Consider the following 24,290-nt stretch of genomic DNA (forward strand, 5'->3'; position numbering starts at 1 on the left):
CTTCTTCTAGACCCAGATATAACTCCGCGTAGCGTGAAATTCCAAGGGTATATAGCGAAGGATCGCTCGCTCGGGGAGGCAGGCAGAATGCAATTCGAGATAGGTTTAATCGGTGTATAGCTGCGTGGGGTTCTCTAACATCCAGTCAGAATGCACGATGTGGGCATGGGTGGGTGCATTTACTTGATCACCTGGCGGAGCGTCGCCAGAAGGTCATCTGCAGTCATGTTTTAGCTCTGACTGCTTTTCGTCAACTAGCCTATCTGGCCCGACTGATTCTGTGGCGATTCATGGGTATCCCCATAAAATAAGGGGCAAAAATTGCTCGAAAAAAAAGCAATTTCGAACAAGCAGGTTTTCGGCTCCCGAGGTCCGCGTTTTTGTTAGTCCGAAGCCACAGCCCGAGCACGAAGCCGAGAACGACAAGGAATGCTGTCAGTGAAAATTTTATATTCAAACTGACTAAATCAATCACTCGATATATTCTCTTTGCCTAGCTGGTTTCAATTGTACCAGTTGTTCGTTGCGGGCAAAAATATGTGATCATGCGACCGCTACTACTACCTATTAGATATCGGAATCCACACTCAGACCCTGGTAACTTGAAGTCTCGGACCTCGAGATATATGCCTACTACTATACTCGGTATTTCAACTTGAACTTCTAGCATAATCTGGCATTTATTTACTGAAATCTGAGCAAAAATCGATTTGGTCACCTCGGATATTCACAGCACAATTACTAGCCAAACAATCACCATTCTAGTTACTAGATTAAATCTCGCCATTTGATTTAAAAATATTGTTATGGTATATTCGTAATCATGATTGTATTAATTTGATAGATTGTCAGAATGTAGCAGATGAGTCGTCAATTGGAGGATTGTGGTCTCTACTAGGAGATACCAAGAAACATTGACACGGCGATGAACGTCATAATCATCCGGTCACCCGTTTTGACTGGCATACAAGGTACCAAATATGATCTACCTCGATGACAGTAGATGTGAATGGGAGGCTGGTAATCAGTGATTTGGACATGGCTAAAATTTCATTGAATCGGGGCTATCTACTACGTCCCAATATGCAGTAGATGCAAAAGAAGTAGGGTAGGGAAACTCGGAACTGTAGGTACCTAGGTACATAGTTAAATGTGACCTCTAATTTCAAGCTCCAACCTTTTTTATACGCACGAAAACTTCACGAATGCATCACGAAGCATCCTGAGGTGGTTCAACTACTCAAACATCTTCCAAAACCGAGATCATAGCTCTCGCACACATGCAATTATCTCCAGGTGAATGCAACCTTAATTTATTCACTCAAAATGGAGCCCATCAATTTGCCCATCATAGTATTGGTTGATGCGCCCGTTCGGCGTTTGATTACGTTAGTAGGTGATAAGCCACTTTCCTATCAGCCTGGGGTATCCCCGCATCTCGGAGGACGCCGTTACTGTGGATTTTGACGAAGTCCCCTCACTTATGTTCTAGACCGGATATAGAAAACCCATAACTCACAATCCTTGGTCTTTTTTGGGACGGAAAGCAGAATGAGATCCCCCACTGGCCCGCGAATGCCGAAATCTCCGACCAGGCGACCGCGCCCTTCCTATTCGTGTACAGAATGCACTAGGAGAAAGCTACGATGCTCGAAAAATATCCCTTGCTTTTCTTGTATTGAGAGAGGAATTGAATCAAAATGTCGACTTCGCCAACGTGTTAGTGATAGACGCAGGGGAAATGGTGATTCAATAAACCAACCAGAGAATTTAACCTCAGAGACGCAGCCTGTCTCGAGCGAGGGGCACACGCCTAGTGAAATTGATTATCCACGCTATGGTGATGCTTCCAACATTTCACGGCCAGTCCCACTATCGGTGACACCCGAAGCCTCTACAGAGAGTAAACGCCATCCCACGTGTTCTCAGAAGCGACACAAGATATTGGATACGGTCTCTCAAGATGTTGCTGTTACGCTAGAATTTCTGGCATTTAGCCGTCAGCAAGTTCTGGATACAGCAGATTTTGGTAATTCAAAACCGGAAAGCAAGGGCATATATGCATCCCAAGAGATTGATCTGCTGTTTACAGAAGCACAAGTTCAAAAGTTGATGACTTATCATGAAGAGTATATCGCTTGGATTCACAATGTCGTTCACATGCCTACGTTTCGTGCGCAGTGCAAGGAGATATTTGATGTTTCCAACACGTCGGATAGGGGATCGTGGCTTTCTCTATATTATTCTATGCTCTCCGTGCGTCTTCAATGTTTTTTTGATAGCCAAGCAGCCTTATTAACAAAGTAACAGGTCACTCTGTATCACACTCATCCTTCAAAACTTCAAGACTTCGAAATCTCCTCCGGCGGTAAGTCAATAATCTGGATCAAGTAGCGAGAAAACAGTCCGTTAAAATTCTCTTTAGTTGAGCTATCGCTGCTATGCTACCAAAAGACTATAGATAGTCTCAATTCTGTGGATTTCATGAAAAATCATAGTATATACAGCGTCCAGGCCATCTGCCTCCTCATTTACATTGGGCACAATTCTGGCCAGTCTGATAGAATGTCCGTTTTACTTGCGAGCGCCAGTCGAATTGCACAATGCCTCGGTATTCATCGTCTCGGGTCCGAAACTCCCTCCCATATTTTCAAATGCGATGACTCGGATATCAGAGAGAAGCTTTTAATTGATCGTGAAGTCTCTAAGAGAGCTTGGTGGTTTTTAGTGCGACAAGACTGGCTACAAATTCCATTTAACAACACCTATAACATCCACCCTTCACAATTCGACACCGAGATGCCCAGGAATTTCGATAAGGATGTTTTCAAACTGGGGTTGGCAACAGAAATTGTTGAACAGAGCGAAGAAAACTATACACAAGGGAGCTATACGTCTGTTCTCAACAAAGGTATTGTCAAAAAAGGTATTTCTGAGCACATGGCTAATATCTTTTGCTCTTTAGGGTCGGTGATAATTTGGAAACTACAAGACAGAATTTGCCAGCGAACAAAGTCAGGGAGTGGTCATAATATCGATGTTCTACGAAATCTTTACTCGGAAGTTCTCCAGGCTGACCGAGAGCTTAAACAACTAGTTGGTGGAATGCCGGACTTTTACAGACTCAAAGAAGATCATGATGGTGAAACCACGACAAACATCATGATCGTTCAGCAAAAGTGTGTACTATCTATCTCGATCGCACACAAGGTATATCAATGATATCAAATTCCAATTGATTATAGTCAGATGCTGAATGCGGACTTCTAGTTCTATTGTATTCATCGCCATTTTCAAATATTGAGCTTGAAAGACCCATGGTTTGCATATACTAAAGTATGTCAAGATAAATTCAATATCGCATTCAATCTAACACGAAACTCTCGAATTCAGGTTTCTTGCCTCCCACTCATGCGTCGCTGCCTTATGGACTTTCTGTCGCTGCCCGAAACCCCCGACAAATATACTGTTAGCAATCTGTGGACTGTTAATGCACAGGTCTTGACGGCAGCGGTTTGGCTGTTATTTGAGCTGATATTCTCAAAGGACGAGCATGGGCAAATTTTTGAAACGCATGAAATTCGAGATTTGGCTTTGCGGAGCTTGCAATTTTTGCAAGTCAACCAAAGCAAAAGCACCATTGCGAAAAGAGGCGTCGGGCTCATTGAAAGTTTACTGGATACTGAGCAAGCCATCAAGGCAGGTACTCGGAAACAGTTCTCATTGAAAGATATTATATCTCGAGTAGAAGATCATGATCAGGACTCGGAGCCCAATGTGGCTATAGAATTTTCAGCTGATCCATATCTTTCGCAGATGTCAGACCTTCTCCTGGGAGATAACATGGCATGGGAGGACATCTTCAGTGTATTTGACATGTGAAAAAAAAAGGAATTCTTTCGTCTTCCTATTGAAAATAACTCATTTCGGTTCAGAGTAGAATAGAAATGATCTACAATTGTCTCAGCCGCTCATTTCGTATGATCACCATCCCCACATAGAGGCACTCCATTAAACTCTATTGGCATCTATTCCAGCAACAACATCTTGCCGGAGGTCTCCGAATGCCTCGTCCTTCGAGGATCCGTAGGTATCCGCAAAGCGTCCGCTCATCCAGTCATGCACCATGACCGGGGGGTATTTGCCTCCCATCTGTGGATCGACGCAACTAGGCAAACACTCGACCGTATAGTTCGGGTTCCCGGAGAAGAAGAATGGAACACTAAAGCGTTCATCACCCCCCCTTGTTAATCACCCGGTGCAAGTTTGACAAATAGCGATCATTTGTCCAGCGCATCATCATATTTCCCAAATTCACTACGTAAGCCCCGGGAATCGGAGTCACGTCCACCCACTCCGAGGAAAGGTTATTCCAAACCTGCAGACCACCTGTCTGATCTTGAAGAAGTATTGTTATGGCGCCAAAGTCCGTGTGAGCGCCAATGCCTATAGATTGAATTAGCCAAAATCAAAAATTTGGAAGGTTTCAAGCATGGTGACATGCCCTTCTCTACCTCGGTTGCGGCTGGGTCTTGCGGCGGGTAGTGCAAAAGCCGAAGAGCGGCCACCGGATGCTCGCAGAAATCATCAAAAAAGTTCGTGTTTAGGTTCAACGTGCATGCCAAGACCTGGAGAAGATTTACTGCTAGTGCAGTCATCATTTCGTGATATCTCTCCATCACACGCTGGAACTCCTTCGGGTCGCGGAGTTCCGCGGGATATTTGTTGGGCCCCTGGCCGAATCGTTTTTCAATTACATATTGATCGTCGAGAGGAAGATTCTTCCCCATGTAAAATCCCTCTTTCAGATCTCCCTTTCCTTTTTTCTCAAAATTTTGGGATCGTAGGCATTCATATCCTCTATTGTACCCTCCAACGTCTTTTGGAATTTTGTAAATTAGAACTTAAAAATGGGCTTTGAGAATGGATAATTCAAGACTTTACCTTTCCCGTACTTTTCCTTTATTTCTAGAGGTAGCTCAAAAAGCTCTTTGCTTTGTTTGATCACTTGTTGTTGAAGAGTCGACGGGACCTCATGGTTGATCAGCTGAAAGAACCCGAAGCGTTCGCAAGCTTCTCGAATTTTCTCTACAAGCGCCGCTTTTTTTGAATCATCGGAACCATAGAATGCTGCCCATTCCATTCATTGTTAGTGTGTATTCATATAAATAAGGAAGATAGATTATCCGCCTAGACTTACGGCTGAAGTCAATAATTGGCGGTTCTTCAGATGGCATATTGTAACAAGGCTGTTTACCTTACTTTGCAGATACCAAAGGATTTTTGTTATGTTAATGATTAGAACATCAGTTTAAACTATGCCAATTATATAGTTGAGATACATAACTCTTTCTTGATTTCTCGGCCGCGGATCTATAGCCTCAGATATCTTAAGGGTGGTTTTCTTTCCGGCCCGCGGCCGAGGCTTGACACGCATTTTGAAGTGGATCTTAAAATCCAGCTGTGTCAACGCATTATCTAATTATCATGTCCGTCGATAACCAGACCCACCGTGGCACTTCGCCCCATGAGATAGATAGGAAGCAACGGCAATTACGATATTTGATTGGGAAAATAGTACATAAAAGAATTAAGTATCCAAAATAGATCTCTGTTGGGTATTGTATGCTCCTAGATCTTTCGCAATGCGTCCTATGTACAGTTCATTCACTACTTCTCAGTGTGCAGTCTCGGTCTAGCCCGGCTTGTTCCCGAGTGGCCTGTGCCCTGGGAATGTGCCATTGCCGAATAACCTTTGGTTAAATCCATAACCATCCAATATCCAAAAACAAATGAAAAAGTCACTCATAGTGAGTGTTCGAACCCAGTTCGATCAAAATATCATATCTCGTAGCTTATGCCTTGAGCTCAGGCTTGGCTTCATCTTCATTAGAGCTACCATTTTCGCCGCTCTCAGAACCAATGGCCTCGGTGGTCTGCATTCTAAGCATGCGACGGGCGACACGCGGGGGGTCAAAGATGCTATTTGACTGCGCGAAGATCTCATCGATCTCCTCGAGGGAGCGACCCTTGGTCTCGGGGAAGAAAAAGTAGACAGAGGGCACAATTGCCGCGTTAAAAACGGCGAACACAATGTAGTAACGGCTTCCGATGGTAGCAAAACCGACCGGGGTAACTTCTGCCAGCAGGAAGTTGAAGACCCAGACGGTGGCAGTCGCCACAGCACTGACGGTCGCGCGAATCTGAAGAGGTGCCATCTCGGCGGCGTAGAGGAAGGTCAAACCGGAGTAGCCGACGGTGAAAATAAACTGGAAGCAATATAGAGCAATGACAGCCACAACGAGGGCACCAGTGTTGTTCTTCGCACCATCCGAGGTGCAGCCAGCCAGAAGAGCCATGCAGACGGACATGGCACCAGCACTGTAGAGCATCAGTGGTCGGCGGCCAAGGCGATCGATGGTAAAGTATGCAAGGTAACCACCGAAAGGCTGCATCAAACCCATAGCAGCAGCGAGGATACGAGCACGGACGGGGTCCATGCTGAGATATTGTTGGAAAATGGTGGTAGCGTAGTAGGTGATCAGATTAACACCGCACATCTGCTGGAACATTTGACCGGTCGCGGCAAGATAGGTTCGGTGGAAAAGACGCTGCTTGCCATTTGTAAACATGTCCTTCCAAGAAGAGGAGCCGCAGACAAGGAGAGCTGTCTCGATAGAATTAATGCTCTCTTCGACAGCGGGCGCATCTTCGTCAAGATCCATCAAGGCCGCAAGAACCTGGCGGGCTTCGTCACGGCGGCCAACCTTAAGGAGCCAACGAGGTGATTCGGGGAGGAAGACGATGCTGACCATAGCCATAGTAGATAGAACAATCTGGAAGGCAAATGGGAACCGCCATGAGACAGAGCTGTCTTCAACGAAGAAAAGGCCGAAGTCGATCCACAAGGCAAGCGTCACACCGGCACCAACAAAGATACCATCTGTTACGACATTCGAGCCTCGTTTGTGTGCAGGGGAAATTTCGGATTGCCAGACAGGAACGGTCGCAACATAGCCACCGATACCCAGGCCGAGAATGAGTCGAGCAACGATGAAATGAGCGAATTGGAAGGCCGATGCCATAAGAACCGCGCCGATGATGGTGATAAAATTAGTGAAGAAGATGACCTTTCGTCGTCCAAGAAGATCGCCCAGATAAACGCAAGAAAGTGCGCCGAAGATACCACCGACAGTGTAGAGTGCAATAACCGTGCCTAGTAAACATGATCTGTTAGGGATGATCACCATTTAAATTATATGATGTCATGTATAGAGCTGTTCACGAACCTTGAATAGTCGAATTTTCCTGTTGAGTAGCGCCCGTAGTGTTGATTGTGTCCATCTGTGGGAATTGGCGATTGAACGCGTCCAGTGTCAAGAGACCACCAGCCACACTCATATTATAACCGTAGCAAGTAAATGTCGGGAATACAACAAGCCACACTGCGGCTCTGAGGAGGCCATTGCCCCGGAAGCCCATGAATGGTTTCCCCATGATGGCGATGAAATGCGGCAAGCGGATCGATTGGAGATGTGAAGATGGTGTGAGTGTGGGGGATGGATGATTCGAAATAGATCACAGTTGCCGAACACTTCTGTTATATCATATGGATATGATGATATAGAAGGCTGGATCGTGCTATAGAAAGCGCTAGAGTGCTGCGCGAACTCAACACTAAGTACGAGGGTTGCAGTTTCGGTGCTCGCCGGTCCCCGGTGATCGACGACAGTGCCGACTTGGTGCATTTTTCCCCACAATTCCAATTGTGGAGGCGGCGGGATGCGACCGACCTCGGTAGAATGTTACAAGAATGCCTTTACAATGCCCCCGGGTCGCCCCATCCCGGCCTCAAAAGAGGTTGGTATACGGGGTATAGTCCGGGGTAGTGGCTTCTTGTGCTGCTCGTGTTGCTCTGTAATTTCCGGAATAGGTGTTGGGGTGCATTAGGGGCTTGGTCTATGGTCCCGATGGGTCTACGCCGAGACTTTTGAGTAAGAGATCGGATGGAGAAGGGAGGAGAATGGGAAAAAGTGGAAGACGAATGAAATCCGGGGTCAGAAGATCGATTGTCTTTTTTTGTACGAAGCACATGGGTGGAAACGATGATCACGCATGTAGTATGTATGCTTTAGTAGTTATCAACTCCACGCGGTCCCTATTTGATGTCATGGCCTCCGCTGCACGAGCCTGTAAAAACTCCCGTCTTACCGTTTCAGTTCCGGTCGCAGTCCCGGATCCCCTTTAGCGTGTTCAGCCGCTCTTCTTGCCATAATAAATTGAGAATGCATCTCGATTCTCGTTGGCAATACCACTCTTACCTAACGAGAAGTGTCGTTAAGGCGGCAGTTGTCAAACTAGGTTTTCCTATAGTTCTTGGAAAGGTCATATCCCTGCCGCCATCCACGTGTTTAGTGCAAAGTATCACAAGTGCCGGAGGTTTGCGAGTAGCGGTATCGGCGGTAGGGGGCGTTGGCCGAGCCTCAGGAGCTAGAATCGAGTCACATCTCAACGATTCTCCTCAACTCGTGAGATATTAACTTCCCTAGTCTGCTGCAGAAGAGAAAATTTAGGTATAATTCTCAGAATCTTTGTCTTGGATGACCCCTATGTATTTACGGAGTACGGAGTTCGGAGGGACGAATCATTGAATGCCGAGAAGCTAGCGGTCAATGTGACAGACAGTATTGGGGCCGTGCCATTTTGAGTTGCGATCGCAACTTTGTCTCGATCACAGATATATTTGGACCTCAGATCTCAGATCCCGCCTAGTGAGATTCTATGGGAGTTTTTCCCTTTTTTCCATTCCACAGTCCATCTCATTGTGGCAAAGAGACTCATGTCACAATTCGCCACCGAAAGTCAAGAAGAGAAACAGATTGTGGGGCCCCAGATCCCAATTCGTACAAAGGGAAGGCAACTGTCTCAGTGGGGTCTGAAATAATTCATTCATTTATGATTGATCTCGACAGCATCTTTCAAATAGCCGCTGTTTGTGTCAATTTGCACATGCATGTATCATTCTCGAGTCCGTCCCCCATAACGACCGCGCTTGAGCCTCGCCTCGACTCGCACGGTCGCAGTCGATTAGCGCAATTCGACTCAAACTCAAGGTTCAGCGTGGCGGCTGCAACCTTACAAAGTCCCACTTTCAGAGCCGGTCAAATGTTAAACCTCTTCCATGCCTTTTTGTATGAGCTTGGCTACTCGACATCAATGTCCTTGGCCAATGCTACTTTGTTCCGAGCCTTATACAAATCTGTTTACGTAGGCCTCGCGTGTTAAGACCAGAATTCCATCTCCGAATTCCCCCGCTTTCTGGTGACCCACGGGAAGACGGTGGAGCACCTCTTCCAAGCGAACTGCAACGAAGCGTAGCACCAGCCCGTGCTCCGGCCTCGGGCGTTGTACCCCGTAACGCCGACCGGGCTGGCTTTAGTTCCGGGATCGCCGAATTCGTATGATTAGGAGGAACTCTGAAGCGCTGCGTCTATTCAAATAAGCTCAGTCGTTGAACTTAAGGACTAGCATTCTACTTTTAAGGTGAATTCTAGGTTCAGTATCCACTGCTTCCTTTGCAGACATGCGCCTCGCAACTGGATATTTTCGCCCATACGAGATCTAAGCTCTTACAAGACCTAGAATTAGCTAGAATTAGGGTTCCGATCATCGCAATTGTGATATTGTAATTATTATGGAGCATCATCACCCTTCTGTCATTCTAGTCTAACACGGAAACGCCTCAAGATGAGAAAGCCGAGGTAATCTTTCTTGTAGCTCTTGTCGCTGATATTCCTATTCGTGACCCAAGAGAAATAAGAGAAGACGGTATTCCACAGCCTTGTATCTTCTTTCCAAGTCACACCCCATCGGACTTTGCTCTAGCCCCTCCCAATGTCAACTACTCCTTCCCCATGAGTCCATTCTCCCCATTCGCAAGCATCTCTTCAGAAATCGGTGAACCATAGATTGCTCAGTTGTGTTCCGTCATCGTACCAGTATCCACTTCGAACATATCCGCTGTAGAAGCAACGCGGAATCTGGCCGTTGTTCGTCGTGACGGTCACATCAACCTCATCGTTACCATTGAGATAACAATCGATTAGAGAGGTATAGTAAGCCTTGAGTTATATTAGCGAATTTCTTGGAAACGGAATAGCTGCCTATATACCTTCATATCGAAGCCATATGTGTCTGTCAGTTTGGTATAGACACTGCTATCCATCTGATTGTTGGCTCCACCGTATGGGGTTTGCCAGGCGTCGGAGACACACTTAATATCGATGGATGTTCAGTTAGCTCTCCGTTTTTGAGACGAAATAGGGAAGAAGATGTCAGGTGCGAAACATACCGTGGAGGGGTTTCCATCGTTGCAATTATGATCATTCGCTGGTCTGGACAGATAAAAGCAACGGTATTCACCATCTTTTGCTTCAAGCCAGTATGCTCCGGTCATAGTGCAGCCACTTTCGTTTGTGTTCTCTTCTCCTACCAAAACATACCAAGCCGTCTTCATCGCGACATCGACGAGCTTTTTCTCCTTTTGTCCAAAAGTCAGCTTTTATCTAGGGTGCAAGGTGGTCAAAACGTACGATATTGTCCGCAAAGTTATCGTAGGCTGCGACGAAGGATGAATTGTCCTTGTTCTCATCGACTAAAATCGTACTGTCTGCAAAGAAGCGGGCAGTGCCGTGCTCATACGTAGTCGTCGTATAGATGGGAAGCGCCGTAGAGTCGCCATTTCCAGTCGCGTTCTGCAGGATACTGGAGACATAGTTACCCGCAGCACCAACGATGTTCTTCAGCGTATTCTCCACTGAAGTCGCATCAACACTGTCACCTCCGGTGTTTGTCATACTCACGTCAGTCAATCCAGCAGCAGCGAATCCAACCATTCCACGAAGAGGCTTGCTCAGGTCAATACCGGTCGCAATTCCACCTGCCATACTAAAAGCTGCGGAAATCCACTTCGCCCACGTCTGATCGGGAGACACAGATGAAAAGTCCTTGGAAATCTGATCAATCGACAACCCAGCTAGCCAGCCAGTCCAAAGAAGCTTGTCGTGGACAACATTGACTTTGCTATGCAGCATGCCAACCGATCGAAAGACCCAGTATGCCATTTCAGAGGAATATGCTGAGCACATGGAGGATGGATCACAATCACTACCAATGTCTCCGCACCCAGTCAAGGGAGAGGTGCCCTCGCCAGGAAAAACAACTTCCCAGAGAGAGTCAACCCAGTCGCTTTCACCATTTGACAGGCTACCGAGCATGATATCTAGCCAGTCAATAGCACCGCTAGAATCAAGAATTGCCTGCACTCCATCGGTGGTAGAGCTGTCGCCAGCAGAGCAAGTAGTAGTGCTTCGTGCATTCACATGGGCTGCAGGAGCATTCTGGGGATGTGCTGCACTTGTTGCTGCAAGAGCGCCCAAGATGAGTATACCGAGCTTCAACATCGTATCGAGTTATTGATCAGGATATTGTGAGAGTGAACTGAGAGTAAATGGAAGAAGTGAAACTGAGCTGTGTTGTGTTTGACTCTGTCCAAAGTTGATGGTCGTGAGAGTATTTATACATGAATGAGTTCAAGTTTTTGTTGCCTGGGTCTATATCATACTCGGCAATTGCATCGCCATCGGCAAGACTCTTACGCAAAGCTAGTTGCAAAGAATATTTCAAATCCTGGATCATGTCAGCTTATAGACGTAATGAGTATTGTTAGTACACAACTCTCGCGGTTTTTTTCTGTTATTTTGGGGGCTTCTTGTGACATTAGGGCCAAGTCAATGAATTCTCTCTGTAAATTACATATTGGGGGCGATATAATGACAAAAAGGACGCACGCCAGGATTTTGGATAAGCGCTTATATTTCCCTTTTAGTCCACATGAGAAAGACTGTCTATTTCTCACAAGATTTTACAATTGGACAGTTCGTGTCTATTAGTTCAAAACGGCGATCGGCAGCACATATTTTATCATGTCAGCACTAATATGGCAGCAGGGCAATGGTCCACTTGGCTAATTAGGCTTATCGCCCCCAATGAGTTCAATCACCTATCATATCTCGTATTTCAGCCACATGGTCCCTTTTCGACCAGGTATGCTTGTTAGAAAATGAGAAGCGAAGCCTCGCCAAATTAAAGATCATCAAGTGGAGTATGATTTGAAATAAGCACTAATGCAAGGGGCTGAAGAACTTTGAAGATCTTCCAAATAACAGCATTGTCATTGCTCTCTGGCCAATTGATAATATTCATTTTTCCCTTGGGGCAATTTTAGAAAGTCCTGACCAGCTGGGAATTCAAACGTTGCCCGGTTGCCACACGCATGATCGGTAACTTGAAAAAAAAAAAAATTCAAATTTTGAGTCTTTCGAGGTTCTTGGGTGACCGCATTGGCATATCCGGCTCCTCTGTGTCCAAATACTTGTAGCAATCCACGATAGTACTGCTAGTAGGCTTTGCTGTAGCCAGTACTAGGCAGTACAACTTAGGGCTGCCAAAACTTGGAATACCACCCGAGCACGGTCGCTTATGCAAATTCCGAGCCGGTATTTGGCGATATCATTAGATCTTACGGGTCAAAAGTTTCTCCTTTTTACCAATGATGTCGAGCATTCAAATTTATATGAAATTTTCATATATTTTTCGAACATAGGCCCCGAATTTGTGGGATACCAGTCGCAAATAACCATTAGGTAGTCACTTGATGTGAATGAAAGTTTATGTAACCAGCATTTAAATTCGAAACAAAATCGAAGCCACTTGCAATATATTACGTGACAGGTTGCTCTGTTCAGAAGGATTGGAAGCTGTCAAAAAACACAAACGATCAAACAAATTTGTAGAACGATTCATCAACAATTGATATGTAAGAGTTCCCGAATGAGTATGTAGTCCACCAATATCACCCTAAAATTGGCCCTTCGAGGCGTAAGGCACGGTTCCAAAATCCTTCTCCTCGTCGGCAGACTCCACCGAGAGGCATTCCTTGCTTTCGAAAATTCGGGCGACCTCTTCCAGTGTTCTGTCTTGGGTTTCTGGGAATAAGAAGTATACAGTTGCCATGAAGAAAGCGAGGCAACCTAGGTACAGAGAAAAGTACCTCCAGTGAAGAACGGAGAATGCCACAGGGTTGACGTATTGATTGAAGAAGCAGGCCAGCGAGTCGGTTGTGAGAGTGATGGCGAGTCCTTTTGCTCTGAGCTGAAACGGGAGGATTTCCGCGGGGTATGCGATGAAAAGGGGCATGTAGGCAAAGTCGTATGATGCACAGAAAAGGAAAAGCATCGGAACTACCGCGATTCCAGCTTCGATAATATGGAGCTCCGCGAAAAGACCTGTCATCAGGGTTATTGTTGCCAGGAAAATCATCATTAATGTTGTCGAGCTCAGCCACAGCACTCGTCGGCCATAGCGATCAGAGGTGCTTGCACCACCAACTGCAAAAATCAAGTTCCAGACTTGCAAGCTCAGATTGACGGCCGACTGGTGGACGGAGTCTTTGATTCCGACGGAGGATAAGATTGGTGCAAGGTAATAGGAGATGATGCCTAGATGAGCTGGTCAGAAAGTGAATTACTGATGCATGAATAGGAACTCATTCTTACCGTTTCCAGTCCATTCTTGCATGAATCCCAAAAGAATACAAATTGCCAGTCGGTGTGCGTCACCCTTTGTTCTCAGAAATGCGCTCCATTGGGAAGCTGACTTCAAATCCTCCTCTGCACTGATGCTGCTGCAGATCTGATCATACTGCTCCTGTACCACCACATCTTCCCGATTCCCATTCCCATGGTATCTTGTGAGCATTGCCAGTGCTTGTCCTTTCCGACCTTTTGAAACCAACCATCTTGGACTTTCTGGGATGACACAAACAGCCACCAGTTGTAAAGCTGGATAGAGAATCTGCATTAGGCATGGAATGCGCCATGACCAGCTATTTTGAATAGATAAGGTGGAGAAAGCAATTCCAGCAGCTGTAATTGAACCACAGAACCAAACGGCGTTGTATAAGCCCGTGAGCTTTCTTCGCTGCCGTGGATGGGCTGACTCGGCAATCAAAAGTGGCGCAGCAGTCTGCGAAATACCAACTCCCATGCCGGTAACTACTCGAGCACCGAAGAAGGCCCATGGGTGGGTCACAGCGGTTTGAACTATTGCTGCGATCATGACTAGCAGAGCCCCAATACTGACACATGCTCGGCGTCCCATGCGATCGGCAATATATGAGGCGGGGATGAAGGTAAGGAAAGATCCCAGCGAAACGGAGGCGATGATGAGACCTTTGGCACTAGCGTTGAGACCACTCAAAAAGAACGCGACTTCTCATGGTTAGTATGTGAATAGGAGACTGCTTTCAAGGGGAACTCTCACATTCAGGCAGGACAAGCAAGCTGTTGATTTGGCTCGCATTATAACCGGCGGTAGCTGATGCCGACAACATCAGAGTGATGCCGACATTCAGCTGTCGCAATCCCTTGTTGGTCGAAGTGAACGCCATCTTTTCGATGATGATGGCCGCCTGAGTGTTGAGCTCTAGCAACTAGCTTTATGGTCTACCTTTTTGTTTTATAAGCTGGCGGACATTTTATCGGACAATTTTAGACATCTACATTCCTCGCCATTGCTCTCGCCGATCCTGCCGGTTAAGGTCACGGTGATGCAGTGCAGGATCTGGAATGTAGGGAGAAATCCCTCCCAACGAATCACGAGAATCATTTCGAAGAGCTTGTACCAAAATGTCAGAAACTTAGGAGCTTCGGGATGACGATATGCAAGGACTTTGTTAGCTAAATACAGGGAATTCGTGAAAGCTATAGCAGAGGAATTACCACGCGGCCCTTTGGATTTCGATTGTACTTTTCTACCAATGGGCTAGGACATTATGTAGCTATTGATCATCCGGCTCAGTGATATCCTTTCCCTCGGGTTCCGGAAGATGTAATTATGTTCCGCGGTGGCCGCCACGAGCTCCAACATAAAATATCGTCTCTTCACGTGTCCTGTTGTCGGAGTCACAACCAAATATTTTACGGACAAAAGTCCAACTCACAAAAAAAGGAGGGGATAAAAGCACCGAAAATATAGTTTCAACCAAAAGAAGCAAAAAATAAAATTAAAACATACAACAGCAGGGATTCGCATGTGGTCACCCACCATACTACTAACCTGCCGGCGTGTGGCTTAAGTACGGCTGAGCGGACGGGAAGCCCTGTTCTCCACACCCTATGGTCGTATGTACCAGATCTAGAACAATCAGGAATATAGTGGATTTGGCGGTATCAGACCCAGAAATAATGTTAAATTTAACGATCAATCCATGAGCCTACCGAGAGAAAAATAAAACAGGGGGTGCTTATTGTATCATTATGATGATTTATTTGGCACGGTCCTCGCCCCTTGCCAATTAGAGCGGAGTTGCTACCCTAGGGATAAGCATTATGTAAGCCTAATCATGATATCTACCTACCAAGCTAGCATCATATGTAAAGGGTGCCTGGCACCGTACTTATGATCCATGTAGCATTGGACAATGTCAGGAAAATTCCACGGTTGACTCATGACTTAGGCGGGGCTCCAGGGCTTTCTCTGCCAACTTCCAAGGTTCCAAAGCTAGGTCCCCAGGGGTCTTCAAGATCGGATCCATCCATCTCCAGAGCTGCCCAGTTGGTGCTAAAACTTTGGATTGGGTCACAGTGTCGGTTGCCCTCCAAGCACCAGTATATATTAGTATAGTACTAACATAGTACTACTAGTATCTATTAGCTTGGAGACTGATGAAATAGACGACTACGGGTGCTAGGAAGCAGCCTTGCATTCTCACTTATGTTCCCGAGGCCTGGATGATCATGATCAATTTCAGGTTGCGTGATGTTCAAGTTGATACATAGTATTCATTTCGTGTTTGCGTACTAATATATAGTCACCTACCCACCTGGGCAGGTATGCAGCGATAGCCGGACGGCGGGCGTCAATCCCATCGACTCCAGCGCTCGAGATTTCAAAACACTAACTTCGAGGTTGACAAGCTTAGAAGCTTGACATTGGGCCATTCATTTGAAAAATACGAACAAATTAATATCAAGAAATCAACAATTTTAAATTGCAGAAAACGCGAAACGGTTGATACTAGTACATAGTAAAATTCACGCAACTTCAAGTTCATGGATCGGTCGGAATACCACAGCATCACAGAAACTTGAAGAAAGAGCCAGCTCTCAAGTAACAAAAATTCAAAATAAAAATCATTCCCCACGTTCATCATTCGAGAGATTCCCCGGTTTATCGTGTCACATAAGATCCGAATGCTGGATCTCTTATTGCAGGCCCTTTGCGCAATGCATGCTAGATTTTGCGAGGCTACCCAGTATTCTATCGATTGTCTCGGGTGGAGCCTCTGGCATGGCTTTGTGAGCCATCGTTGCTGCACCTGGTCGCTTTCCCTGTTCTGATTCTGCAGGTTCATCGAAGGATAATTGCATGATTTTCTTATCCATGACCCGTTTCAACTTGCCCATGTCGTCAGGACTCAATTGATATTCGTTGTTCATATTGTCCAACTCCTTGTTCATGCAATTCATAAGCATGTCGTGTTTCGAGACAGGCGCTGCGGTTATTTCGACAACACACAGGAAGCCTAGGAGGGAGAGTTTGCAAAATTGCATGTTGGAAACTGATAGAAGGATATTGAGCTTGAGTTCTAAACTTTGAAGGTTCCAAGGATTTTTTGATATCTTGGATTTTTGTTCTTATAAAATTATCGCGGACTCGGACACGAACATTGTTATATACAAGTACTCTCAAAATGTATACTTGCTACAATGTCCTAAGTCCCCGCCCTACATAAATGTGTTTCATCATATTCCATACGATCTGCAGGATTATGAGGTCAATTGTATCATCATTAGCGTCAAAATGGATTCCAGGTGAAATTGAAAACCTGGGGAATTTTTCTTAGCCATGCGATTTGCTTAGTGCTCTGCCTTTTAAAATCGTACCCGCGCGAGGAATTAAAGTTCAATTGGCATGAAGACAATGGCCATTTCTCTTTACATGGATGTAACCATAAACCCTTGGTCAATCTTTTAGATCTGCTGCGGATTCATCTCCGGCTAGCCGACGATGCGGAGTTTGTATTACACATTTCTATCTACCTAAGATTTTACCGCCGATTGTAACTCACCGCAGGGGTAGAACTACAAAGATCTCCACTCAACCTAACTCCCTGCAGTTAAAGCTAGCTCTGTGTATGAATGCCGTATGCCAAGACCCAAAGAATGTCTTCCACATTCCGCCCAGCCTTGTGGATGATACCTCGATCAAGCTTACTGCCTTGACAAAATGAAGACAATTATTTGGGCTCATGGGAACCCCCATTCGGAATAGATTTCCGGGTAGATTCCTCCAATAGACTCTAGTCGAATAATTCGCCCCTGTGGGGGCGACTACAAGAATGAGCATCCTCAATCAAACCCACGCTCCTCACCTAATTTCCCCTCAATTAAATCAAAGAACCTAAATTCTTAGTAGCCGAAGCGATGCACTTCATAAGACATTATTCCAGATGGCCTAAATTAATTGTCATTATGATTTTATAACACGACGATCAGTGACTTGGGATATTTTCATCCATCGATAGCCGATATAATTTGTCCATCCCCAGTATATCTCCAACGGTTGACATATAGGTTTCCACCATCGGGACATTTTGATGCAGATCCTGCACCATTGCAAGTAGCATAAGTACCGATTAAACTTCCAACAAATGTACCACTACCGCCACTAACGAGCTGGGCAGAAGCAATTCCAATCTTCATGGCAGCACCGGGGATAGATAAGGGCATGGCGGAAAACTCGTAATGAGTCTCGTTCAGCGTCTTGACCTGGAGCCTGATCTTGCCTCCAATCCAGGAATGTGGGACAGGAACAGTCTTAGGCGGTGGAGGGTTCCCCGGAATGACCGGAATATTATCCATAGTACTAGCTTCAGTTCTGAAACGAAAATAGAGCCGAGGTGACTGGTGATTCTTAGACGATGAATCTGAATTGAGAAGCACAATGCCGAGATCAATGTGGTTCATCTGGGTCAGAAAAACAGTTACTCCGGCTTCTTGGTCCACCGAAATTGGATTGAAATCGAGATCGACGGAATATGTGAAAAGTGTGTCAGTCTGACGACGTCCAATGAAACCAAGCCCATTCTGTCCACTCAGGAGAGAATTCCCAGGGATGCCTGTCAGATTGCTCCTGCTTGGAACAATACGGAGCCCTTTTGGCGTCACCGAAAAACTGTCTTTTGCAGGAACTCTGAAGTGGACAAGATTCCTTGGAATTTGAGAACCAAGTCGGAAGTCATAGACATCAGGGTCGGAATTGAAAGGCCCCTGACCTGGAATATTTCGAGTACGTGACGGCAAGGGCCATCCTGACATTTGACCTCTGACCCGTTCAAGAATCGGCCACTGACCCCTTTCCCAAGTAACAGGGAAAAGAACTGTCTCTCGACCCATTGGATAGAATTTCCAAGAGGGGCCTCCTCGGGTTGCCAAGGATATTCCCCACCACCTTCCATCACCATCCTGAAAAAGATCGGCATGCCCAACGGTTTGAAAATATTCGTCGGTACCCCGGTTTGTCAGAATAGGGTTATTTTCATATGATTCATAGGGCCCCTGAATCTTGGTTGATCTGGCGATGCTGACTGAATGATTCAACTCTGTTCCCCCTTCGGCAATGAGAAGATAGTAGAATCCGTCTTTTTTGTAGAGATGAGGACCTTCAGGATAAACAGCACCGGTGCCATTCCAAATGTTGACGGGCTCACTCAGATCTCCAGTCTTGAGATTGATTTCTTGAAGAGTTATGCCTGACAGGACACTATAAACCTTACCATCATCATCCCAAAATAGATCGGGGTCGATTGAAGATGCATTGAAAGTAACGGCATCGCTCCAGGCAGACTCATCATAAGGATTCTTCGAGGTGTAAAGAACGCCAGTCTCGGCCGGCGCACCGAGATAAACGCATATAACGTAGAAAACACCATCGTGATGACGGATGGTCGCTGCATAGTGCCCCAACTGCTGGCCGGTAGTTCCCGCACTGTATCCGGGCAGCTGGCTCTCGCGATTCCATGTATGACTTACAAGCTTCCAATCGAGAAGATCCTTAGAAGCATATATTGGAAGACCTGGAAAGACATCGAAGGTCGAGGTCACACAAAAAAAGGTATCACCGACCCTAGTGCATGACGGGTCTGAGTGCCAACCTGGTAAGACCGGGTTCTGGTAGCTGGAATTTTGCATGGCTATGCAAGGGGTAATCAGGTAAATCAAAAATGACACCCATAAACCCATTGACCGGTGCATGACTGTGGGGTTTGTCCCAAAATGTGGTGAATCTTTTTTTGTGGATTCATTGAAACCTTGTGGGATTTTGATTTTGGGAGAACTGGCGTTTTAATAGCATTTGCCGCTGTCTTATGAATTCTTTCTCCTCTAAAGGTGCTGATGTCATGTTGAAGTCCTGAACTCCAGACCCCGCTTCCCGGATAAACTGGCACATTCCTCTTGACGATATTACCAAATTGCTCTTGACCTCAGATGTATTCCGGTGGGCTATGTAAGAGAACATAGGAATCAAATGAATGTGAGCCGATCCTTCCGGACGGGGGAGGGGCGACTCAAGACTCAAACATGCTGTGCTTCTTTTTTTGGGCTATCCAATTGGTCGAATCGATGTCTCATTCTTCTTGGGGAATCTTCAAGGTAGATCAATTAAAATAGCGCGAGGGGTTACCTGTCAAGCTACCCCGCTTTAACTCAGCCTAAAGTGCTGCATGCATCTTCTCGGTATCTTGTGCAGAGAATGAACAATTTTTCCTTCCAATGTTTTCCAGGCTAAATTTCATGGGTCTGCCCAAGTACATCAAGGGTAAATGTGATACCGACCGCCCTGCACTCACATACTATGTAATTTAAGCATCCTCAGGACGCATCTATTAATTCTAGAGGTAGCCCATCGCTTGCTTTTACATTCTATTTATATTTTCTGGCCATTTTGACAGCGCGGCTAGCGCTTTTACCATTTTAATGATAACCTAAAAGGCCCGGACATACTTTCAGCATGTAGTCAAATTGCGGTTATGTAGATAGTCCTTGCTGTGGAGGTGTTTATGCCTCAGGCATCGAGATCGCCACCATCTTTCAAACTAAAATTGAATACGGGTTGTCTAGTGCTCAGTGCGTATGTAATGAGTTATGGGTGGGTGGATATTTCCTTATTCAGGTCCAATTTTTTATATGAGTAAATATCCATTTTTCAATCTCATTCTAGCTCCGATATTTGTGTCCGAACAACCACAGAAGTCAAAATGTGATGACATAATCTAGCCAATAACTAATAATGTGCTACAAGGGGCTCACTAGCGCCAAGGTGACTGCTTTCAATTTCCAGAGAACTCTTGCCCGAAGGAGTTTCTCCATTTTCGGGTAGTTGTACTGATTCCTTCTAATCTTTGAATGAATGACTTCAATAGTTACACAATTCCGGTACTTTTTTGTATGATTAACCGCCTGGAAATCCAATGTCATTCCGATGCGTAACTGAAGAAGACCGCCCGGGCACGCTACGAAGAGTTGCTGTCAGATCACATGCCCACTGGCAGGTGAATGACTATGTTCATGGGTTCCATTCACTCCCACATGAGAGCCAGAACTTGTAGGAATCTAGATACACGAGTCCAGTCAAATTCTCCGGTTCTCATAATTCTAGACCACGCGATCGACCTCAATGTTGTAGCGGCTTTGATTTCTACCCAACAACAGATTTTCCGGGGACTCCCTTCGTGGGAAAGTGGGCCACACAAGGGGATCCATATTGTAAACTAGTCTCACTAGATAGGATAACATAGCCGTCGCCAGAACCCAGAAATTCTCAGCGGAATGGACTCGGTGAGATCAAAAATGGTATAGAACAGCGGGTCTTGGATAGGAAATATGGATCTCTCAAGGACTTTTCAAAGGGATTCATGTGGACTACCCGATCGGGTATCCACAGCGTTGCGAGTTCACAAGCAGCCGAGCATTGAAGATTCTGGTGAGGGCGGGGCAGTTGTGAGTCGCCAAGAAAATGCGGGATTTCGGATCACAATTCATTTGAATAGGGCTGCAGTTTTAAAGATGAGAGCAAACTCAGATGTCCAGTGCATCACGTTGCGATGGCAAAGCCATCAATGTCATCGCAATTTCCCTCTTCAATTTTCCCTCTTGGTATACAGCATTGTTTACCATAGATCCTATTTCACATGTAATTTGCCTTTGTCCCTGCGGATGGTGTCCAGGAAAGACAAGCGAGCCCAGGCACAAGACATCCTCCCACGGATCGATTGTAGGAATTTGAAAATGAGAATTGAAAATGCAAGGAGCTGATTGGTGCATATCACATCCTGCCCTGCCAAGATCCCGAACTGTTGTCTGATTCGTCAAAAGCACTGATATTACACCACCGCAATTCAAATATACCCCACAGTGTCTCCATATTTACTAAGCAGACATCCAATCGCGCTGCTTTTATCTTGCCCTGGACCACAGGTCAATACACCGTGGCGCATGCAAACTCAATACAAATTTAGCCAGAAAACACACAATCCTTCCTGGGCGAGAGGAGACCCCAAGAGGAGTCTAGAGTACATTCGACAACATTGGCATTGCACATGAAGTCACACCCATGACAATCTTGTCTCATCTGGAGAGGGAAAAGCACCTAGATAGGGATGAAGGAACAGTCCGAGCCCTCTGAGAATTGGGCCTCAGGTCTAGCCCATGTCACAAGCCGCTAGTGTTCGGGCAGACGACCGGATCGTCACCGAACTCCTCTGCCGGCCAAGAGGCCCACCACACTCGACTTGAAGCTGATCGCCCGTTTAGCCAGTAGAGACTCGTCCACGCCGTGAAAACTTTGATAGAATCCACTCTGCAGCATGCGTCTTATTGCTGACGAGACCTAGCGAAAATTCCACCTAGGTACTTCGTACGTGGCTTGGTTCTCTTTTGAATTAGGACGATAGAATTTCGCCTTATGCCGCTTTCTAAGCACGTCAAATCGCCTTTGGGAGTCGGTCTTGGTCGTTCCAAAGAAGACACGACAAGGGTTCAACCACATGCAATAAAGATGTCCCAAGACCAGACGCTTTGTCCAGACTCAACCCAAGGGCCACGCCGGGTACCCCTTACTATCCACTTTTGCAACGCCCTTGGTCAATCCACTTGTTCCAACAAACGCAATTCACTAGAAAACTGGGGGCTCTACGAATGATGAACTCCATAAGGCTTTCAACGCCTCCATCTACCTCCGGGACCACACGTACACCAATGACGGTTGTCACCGTTGGAATTCGCTCGTCAACCAGTGGATATAAGGTTCACCTCCGATGCTAGCGCCAATCGCCAGACTCATTGAAAGCCACGCTCCACTCAGAATGACCCAGAATGGCCTGGCCACACGTCAATCCCACGGCGTCGGCCCTTCTGGAACCAACGCCTTTCAATTCTATTCGCACACTGACGTACGTACAACCCTGGCGTCACTCCCCATGGTTGATTGTTCAGGTACCAGGCACCGTGGATTGTGACTGGATTATGGGTCTTTTTTGTGACGGCGGAGGCGAGCGTGGCGGCGCACCACAAAGCCCTTTTGCGTCTCAGAAATAATATTTATACCTGCGTTTCGTCCCTCGATGAATGATTCTGTTTCACACCACACTCTCTTTTTGCAAAACGAACTACACTCTTTTAGTTCCATCAACCAGGAAGTTTCACACTTCTGTCATTCTTTTATACAGTTGTCCTTGAAACTCTTCCCAGACACACTCTTTATATTTCACAACTTTCTCAGTTGTTTTACAATCTCTACCATCAAAATGCAGTTCACCAAGTCTATTCTGCTGCTGGCAGCTCTCACCACCGGCTCTCTCGCTCGCCCTCTCGAGGGCCACGCCCGCCGCCAGACTGCCACTGCCACCTCATCCAGTGCCTCTTCCGACTGGACCAACACCCCGTCAAGCGGTTCCTACTCGACTTCGGGCTTTGGTGCAGTCACCACTGCCTCCGGTAACGGCATTACTTACTCCGGTAACGTCGGCAGCCCATACGGCAGCAACATCATCGAGGTCGACTCCTCGGACGCCAGCCAGTACCAATACGTCGTTCAATTCACCGGCTCCAACACCGATGACTGGACCGTCGCCATCTGGAACAAGTATGGCTCCGACGGCTCCATGGACGGCTGGTACGGTAACGCGGTGAAGACCTTCACCCTCGCCGCCGGCGCCACAAAGTACATCGCCTTCGACCAGGACTCTCAGGGTGGCTGGGCCGCCGCTGAGGGATCGACCATCCCCACTGACTCCAACGGTGGCTACGCCTCCACCTGGGGTGAGTTCGACTTCGGTTCTTCCGGCAACTCGGCCTGGTCCGGCTTTGACGTGTCCGCCATCGCCGCCCAGAACGCCAACCTGTCTGTCCAGGGTATGCAGATCTGCGACGCTCTTGGCTCGACTTGCTCGTCCATCACTGCCGACGCTGCCACCGTCAGCAACGCCTACACTACCGCCGAGACCGATATTGGCGGCATCGGTGGCAACCTGTCTGGTGGCGCTGTCCGTCTGGCTGCTACCATCGACTACAGCAGCTAAACGGGCTGTGAATGGTGTGAGATGCAGATTTTGTGATTTTGTTTGCTTTGCAGTTTTAAATAGACTTTAGAACGCCTTTTGTTTCAGCGCGCGCTGGGGTCGCGGCCGTGGACGAGATGATGACCTTGATCTATACCCAGTTGGTATTTTCTTTTCCTTTCTTTGTGGATATAGAGACTAAGGCAGGCCCTTTTTTGTTACGTCTTTGTTTCTTATCATGACCAACCAACATACCAGACTGGCTCTTTGAAAAGTTTCCAAACATCCTTGTAGATTAAATTAGAATAGCTCTTTCTTTCATTATTGACTCTCGAAGCTGTATAGATTAGAATAGGGCTATAATGCCGTTGTGTTGTGGCGTATGACCACATCATTGCATACGCGGCCGAGCAGGGGTCCACTTACCCGTTTAGGCGATAGTGCGGCGAACTCGTCACTTTTGGATCAGCGGCAAGACCGGGCTTAGAATGTGTTAAATCTCGTCTATGATTTTATTACATTGGTTATTATTCCCCGTGTCTCATGTAGGTTTCGAATCGGTGGGTGGCCGCTTATCTCGAATTGATGTTTGCCTAGAGCAGCATCCGAA

At 46.4% G+C, this 24,290-nt stretch overlaps 9 protein-coding genes across 9 annotated transcripts; 3 read left to right on the plus strand and 6 right to left on the minus strand.

Annotated features, from left to right (window-relative positions):
- Positions 1-2,565: 2,565 nt before the first annotated feature.
- On the plus strand, positions 2,566-3,882 carry N7533_000413 (fungal specific transcription factor domain-containing protein; the record flags this gene model as incomplete). The annotated part of the gene is made up of 3 exons (XM_057097063.1): positions 2,566-2,926; positions 2,966-3,210; positions 3,394-3,882. 3 exons carry the CDS (start codon positions 2,566-2,568, stop codon positions 3,880-3,882), a joined length of 1,095 nt encoding a protein of 364 aa, XP_056965556.1.
- A 129-nt stretch (positions 3,883-4,011) lies between these two features.
- N7533_000414 (isopenicillin N synthase family dioxygenase) lies at positions 4,012-5,237 on the minus strand (the record flags this gene model as incomplete). Its single annotated transcript, XM_057097064.1, has 5 exons — positions 4,012-4,222; positions 4,272-4,446; positions 4,505-4,879; positions 4,945-5,130; positions 5,201-5,237. The coding sequence occupies 5 exons, from the start codon at positions 5,235-5,237 to the stop codon at positions 4,012-4,014; spliced, it is 984 nt and encodes a 327-aa protein (XP_056965557.1).
- A 618-nt stretch (positions 5,238-5,855) lies between these two features.
- On the minus strand, positions 5,856-7,497 carry N7533_000415 (sugar porter family MFS transporter; the record flags this gene model as incomplete). Its single annotated transcript, XM_057097065.1, has 2 exons — positions 5,856-7,216; positions 7,290-7,497. The coding sequence occupies 2 exons, from the start codon at positions 7,495-7,497 to the stop codon at positions 5,856-5,858; spliced, it is 1,569 nt and encodes a 522-aa protein (XP_056965558.1).
- A 2,450-nt stretch (positions 7,498-9,947) lies between these two features.
- On the minus strand, positions 9,948-11,462 carry N7533_000416 (uncharacterized protein; the record flags this gene model as incomplete). Its single annotated transcript, XM_057097066.1, has 4 exons — positions 9,948-10,121; positions 10,172-10,273; positions 10,352-10,558; positions 10,593-11,462. 4 exons carry the CDS (start codon positions 11,460-11,462, stop codon positions 9,948-9,950), a joined length of 1,353 nt encoding a protein of 450 aa, XP_056965559.1.
- Positions 11,463-12,918: 1,456 nt separating this feature from the next.
- N7533_000417 (uncharacterized protein) lies at positions 12,919-14,509 on the minus strand (the record flags this gene model as incomplete). The annotated part of the gene is made up of 3 exons (XM_057097067.1): positions 12,919-13,559; positions 13,617-14,330; positions 14,383-14,509. The coding sequence occupies 3 exons, from the start codon at positions 14,507-14,509 to the stop codon at positions 12,919-12,921; spliced, it is 1,482 nt and encodes a 493-aa protein (XP_056965560.1).
- A 1,816-nt stretch (positions 14,510-16,325) lies between these two features.
- On the minus strand, positions 16,326-16,673 carry N7533_000418 (uncharacterized protein; the record flags this gene model as incomplete). The annotated part of the gene is made up of 1 exon (XM_057097068.1): positions 16,326-16,673. One exon carries the CDS (start codon positions 16,671-16,673, stop codon positions 16,326-16,328), a length of 348 nt encoding a protein of 115 aa, XP_056965561.1.
- Positions 16,674-17,633: 960 nt separating this feature from the next.
- Positions 17,634-19,313, minus strand: N7533_000419 (uncharacterized protein; the record flags this gene model as incomplete). Its single annotated transcript, XM_057097069.1, has 1 exon — positions 17,634-19,313. The coding sequence occupies one exon, from the start codon at positions 19,311-19,313 to the stop codon at positions 17,634-17,636; it is 1,680 nt and encodes a 559-aa protein (XP_056965562.1).
- Positions 19,314-22,486: 3,173 nt separating this feature from the next.
- Positions 22,487-22,718, plus strand: N7533_000420 (uncharacterized protein; the record flags this gene model as incomplete). Its single annotated transcript, XM_057097070.1, has 2 exons — positions 22,487-22,573; positions 22,617-22,718. 2 exons carry the CDS (start codon positions 22,487-22,489, stop codon positions 22,716-22,718), a joined length of 189 nt encoding a protein of 62 aa, XP_056965563.1.
- A 209-nt stretch (positions 22,719-22,927) lies between these two features.
- Positions 22,928-23,701, plus strand: N7533_000421 (putative allergen; the record flags this gene model as incomplete). The annotated part of the gene is made up of 1 exon (XM_057097071.1): positions 22,928-23,701. One exon carries the CDS (start codon positions 22,928-22,930, stop codon positions 23,699-23,701), a length of 774 nt encoding a protein of 257 aa, XP_056965564.1.
- Between the last annotated feature and the right edge of the window lie 589 nt (positions 23,702-24,290).

This window comes from Penicillium manginii, assembly GCF_028828005.1.
Source record: "Penicillium manginii strain IBT 31320 chromosome Unknown utg000001l:1.0-3466041.0:1.0-3467806.0, whole genome shotgun sequence".
Taxonomy (NCBI): Eukaryota; Fungi; Ascomycota; class Eurotiomycetes; order Eurotiales; family Aspergillaceae; genus Penicillium; species Penicillium manginii.